This window comes from Phragmites australis, chromosome 18 (assembly GCF_958298935.1).
Source record: "Phragmites australis chromosome 18, lpPhrAust1.1, whole genome shotgun sequence".
Taxonomy (NCBI): Eukaryota; Viridiplantae; Streptophyta; class Magnoliopsida; order Poales; family Poaceae; genus Phragmites; species Phragmites australis.
The window spans coordinates 26,497,002-26,501,259 of NC_084938.1; the positions used below are offsets into that span (position 1 = coordinate 26,497,002).

General features: G+C 46.8%; 1 protein-coding gene across 1 annotated transcript; it reads left to right on the plus strand.

The window, feature by feature from the left end:
- The first annotated feature begins 292 nt into the window (after nucleotides 1-292).
- Nucleotides 293-2,765, plus strand: LOC133899762 (transcription factor BHLH094-like). The gene is made up of 8 exons (XM_062340823.1): nucleotides 293-983; nucleotides 1,073-1,309; nucleotides 1,397-1,462; nucleotides 1,581-1,649; nucleotides 1,735-1,806; nucleotides 1,890-2,102; nucleotides 2,189-2,285; nucleotides 2,378-2,765. The coding sequence occupies exons 1-8, from the start codon at nucleotides 588-590 to the stop codon at nucleotides 2,413-2,415; spliced, it is 1,188 nt and encodes a 395-aa protein (XP_062196807.1). The 5' UTR covers nucleotides 293-587; the 3' UTR covers nucleotides 2,416-2,765.
- Nucleotides 2,766-4,258: the final 1,493 nt, after the last annotated feature.

Sequence of the window (4,258 nt, forward strand, 5' to 3'; positions counted from 1 at the left end):
CACAAAACGAACATCATCTCTTCAAGAATAAGGCACGTCGTCGTCAAAAAATATCGACGACTGTCTGGTTTGCAACTTGATACAAATATTTTGCCATGTTTTAAAATGTAGGATGATTTTTTTTTTCTCCGAGACATTCCAACATGATTACATAAGGAACAAATTACATGAGGAACTTTTAAAGTTTACGGAACCACAGAGTGTTAAAAATCCAGTGTTAAAATTCCATGATGCTTTGTATTGCTAGGCAGGGGGTTTCATTGCCACCCTTTTGCGGAGCCGGCGGGGAAGGAGCTTAAAAGGGTGCAGGGCAGTGGCGCAGCCTGAAAGGCAGCCTCCTCCCAACCCAAACCGAAAAGCTTCCACTTCCAGCTGCTGCGGGGCATCACCAGTTCACCACCGCTTTGACCTCCAGCTCCATAGCCCAATCCCACAAGCATCCATCCTCCTTCCCTCTTCTCCTATAAATCTCCTCCTCTGCTCCCGATTTGCCACCTAAAGGAGGCGCCTTTCCCCAAATCCACCACCAGGAAAGGGCGCTTGTTTTACGGCGTGCTGGTTGATTGCTATACTTTCTCGCGGCTGCGATGGAAGGCAGGGCCGGCGGCGACTACATTGCCAGCCTGCTGAGCTCGTCCCCGAGGCTCGACTTCGGCGTGCTCGGCGGCGTGCCGGCGGCGGGCGGCGACGGCGGGGACTGCCTGGAGAAGTTCTGCAGCGACCCGGGGTTCGCGGAGCGGGCGGCGCGGTTGTCCAGCTTCAACTGGCAGCGCTTCGCCGGCACCGGCGGCCTCTTCGGGCTTCCGCCGCCGGCGCCCGCCGCGAGCAACGGCGAGTTCGGCGGCGGCGGCGGCGGCTCTCGGGAGGCGTCGTCAGTGTCCGACCCGGCGTCGGCGATGAGGGACGCCAATGCCAAGAAGAGGAAGGCGCCTGCCGCGGCCAAAGGCAAAGGCAAGGAGCCTTCCTTGACCAGCTCTTGCCAGGTGAGCTTCGCTTTGCTCGTAACTACTGCCCAGCTCGCTCATGCCTTGCGTCTCCCTCACACCGAAATTTGCGTCAATTCTTGTTTCAGGCGGGGGAGCAGAAGGATCCGGATACCAAGAGGTGCAAGACGGAGGGGGGCGAGAGCAAGGAGGAGAGCCCCGTGAAGTCCAAGGCGGAGCATACAGGGAGCGACAGCTCCGTCGAGGACGGCAGGCAGAAGCCGGGCAAGGGGAAGAATGCCAAGCCGGTGGAGCCCCCTAAGGACTACGTCCATGTCCGGGCGAGGAGAGGTCAGGCTACTGACAGCCACAGCCTCGCAGAGAGGGTATAATTCTGATCATTTTACTGCTATGCTCCCTTCCAGCTTGTCGAATTCCATCCCGTCGTGTTGAACCGTCTTGTGTGTTAATAGGTAAGAAGAGAGAGGATCAGCCAGAGGATGAAGGTTCTTCAGGATCTGGTGCCAGGATGCAACAAGGTATTAATTGGTGGTTTCAAAATGAGAAACTGGGGAAAACAACTACTCCAATTGACAGCCCTTAAGGCCTTCACCACAAAGTTACTGATTTTATTGTCCAAATGTTGTTTATTTGAAGGTGATTGGCAAGGCACTCATGCTTGATGAAATCATAAACTACGTGCAATCGCTGCAACGGCAAGTCGAGGTAAGCGCAGGCCTGCTCAAATCGTCTTATGTCATGAGATGTAACTTTCAAAATCCTTATCAACTTCACTGTTTTGTGGCTTCAGTTCCTTTCTATGAAGCTTGCAACTGTGAACCCACTTGACTTCAGTAACCTGCCTACCCTCCTACAAAAAGATGTAAGATTGAACTGTCTCCTTCTAAACATGTCGTGTGATTTACCAAATGAGTTGCTACTTATGTTCCCTGCTATACAATTCAGATGTTCCAAGCCTGTGGCCCTTTGGCGAGTTTGGTTTTCTCGCTGGAAAGTTCCAGTTCTGGTTTTCCGTTTAACGATCAAGGAGATGTTTTCCAATCGTTTGTTCCAACCGGCATGGAGAACCAATGCGCCCTGAACCCACTAGACCTGGCTCTGTCTCAGGCTAATGGACAGTATGCTTTTCAGGATGGAACGCCCAGCTCAAACTTGCAGGTGATTGATGCCTGAAGAATTCATTATCCGCTTAACTTGCTCATCATTAGGAATCTTTTCTAATATGGCTGGTGTACATCTATCAGCAAAGGAACTTCTGGGAGGAGGAACTCCGAAGTGTTTTCCATATTGACGATGGGCAAAGTAGCCAGGAGAATGGGGTTTCAGCACAGAGCTTTCATGGTTGGTAAAAATTCACAATGTTCTCTCTACTGAATCTTGCACACTTTGGTCCAGACATTTCACTGATACGTCTGAATTATCATTCGGCGCAGGTCAGTTACAAGCAGGCCACATGAAAATGGAGTTCTAATCAGCGTAGATCATCCGCCGGGGGAATGATTTGTACATAGCTAAACCTAAGTACAACATCAGTGGCAGTGGCAAGCGAAGCTCTGAACTCTGAAGCTAACAATCTTCTAGGTTCTGGGAGATGAATTTGTTTATCATGTCCTGCCTGTAGGACGATGTGAATTCTTTCAATATTTCTGGGATTAATATTAAGATAACGTAACGACCAATAGTTTGTGTATAATATATGGTGCAGATATTACAAGCACCACTTTCAAATGTGTATGAGCTGGCACAGTAGCTGGATGGAACATGTACTAGTGCATTTTCACTCCATATCACAAATGCTGATGTCCCATCATTTTCCCTTCAGTTAAGCTGTATAATTGCTAGCACTATTATTTTCCTTGAATATCTTACATCTGATATTTCGTATTGGATAACAAAGTCATTATTGAGGGATCCACAATTTAGGGACATGTAATAACTCACTAAAGGCCCCATTCTGCAATTTGTAGGCAGTAATTTCAGAGGATCATGCCGGAGTCATATTGGTTCCGCTAAATTCCTACGAACGAGATTCCTGCGTTCTAAACGAGCATAGAGGGAGATTCTTGTGTTCCAAAGGAGCTAGAGCGATGTCCCAGCATATGTTTACAGACAAGTTCTTATGGCAGAAGAATTCTTCCCAACAATCCTAGAACTAAAACGCCGTACCGACTGGGACTATGCAACGGCTAGAGGTCGGGGCTCAGAATTCGTCTACCTGATGGCTCCGTGTCCTGTTGCTGCGTACTCCGGCGTCGCCTTCCGCTCGGCGGCGTCGCGCTCTCCCAAGCTTGGTAGGTTACACATCGCTTTTCTACGGCCCTTCCTTCTCAACCTCTGCTTTGCTCTCCTCGCTGGATCTCACTGCAGCGCTGCACAGTGCAAACGAAATTTCAAGCATCCCAAAGTTTTCCGGCCGTTCGTGGGGGCGAAATTCGGTGAGCCCACATGTCAGCCACTATATCTGTAGCAAATAATTTTGTATTTTGGTGAGAGGAAGGCGAGGATTATGTGTGGTTCCTTATTTTTAACAAGGGCATATATGAAAATTACACGTGCATATTTGACTTATGACATGTATACCTATTTTCAGTAAAAAAAATGTTTGAATATGATCATTTTATTTTATTTTTAGACTTCTTTATATATAGCCTTGCAACACTTATCTGTAACTAACTTCAATACATAGTAAAAAATCCAGAGAAAGTATTTGATAAAAAATCCATCTAGTCGTATACCTCTTAAATACAACTATGTAAGCAATTTTGTGAAAAAAACCTAAGCAAATTAGAATGAATCTGTGAGTAATTTAAGAAACAGGTTAAGGCAAATCAAATCAGGGGTTCAACAAATATTGTGAACAATTAAAACCATTTAAGGCAATATTAGATCTAGCTACTACCTATTTTCAATAAAAAAAGAATAATTTTGCAGCAAGTAATTTTTTTTTAAAAAAACAAATAGGTCCAACCTCAAGCAATTTGTATACTTTTATAAGTAAAATAAATGTGCATACTCTAAGACTAAAATATACACGTGCAGTTTTTAGATTTTACCTTTTTAACAATTGTCAGCGCCAGCATGTCATTCAAGATCAGACACATTTTCACCGGATCCGTAATGGTTGCTTCTGCCGCGAGCAGGCAGATGAATGGAGACTCCAAACGGTGATCCACCATGGTACACAACACCGGCCTTCTAGCGTCACTACCAGCGTCAGGCCGGTCTCTGTTGCCTTTCTCGGATCCATGCGCGCAGCTCCTACAGGAACCCAAAAAGCAATCGTGTTTCCCTACCAATTCCGCGGTTAGGTTTGG

Coding starts and splice junctions, on each gene's coding strand:
- LOC133899762 (XM_062340823.1), top strand. CDS start 588: ATGGAAGGCAGGGCCGGCGGCGACTACATTGCCAGCCTGCTGAGCTCG. Junction 2,103..2,188: donor CGCCCAGCTCAAACTTGCAG/GTGATTGATGCC, acceptor TACATCTATCAG/CAAAGGAACTTCTGGGAGGA. Junction 2,286..2,377: donor TTCAGCACAGAGCTTTCATG/GTTGGTAAAAAT, acceptor CATTCGGCGCAG/GTCAGTTACAAGCAGGCCAC.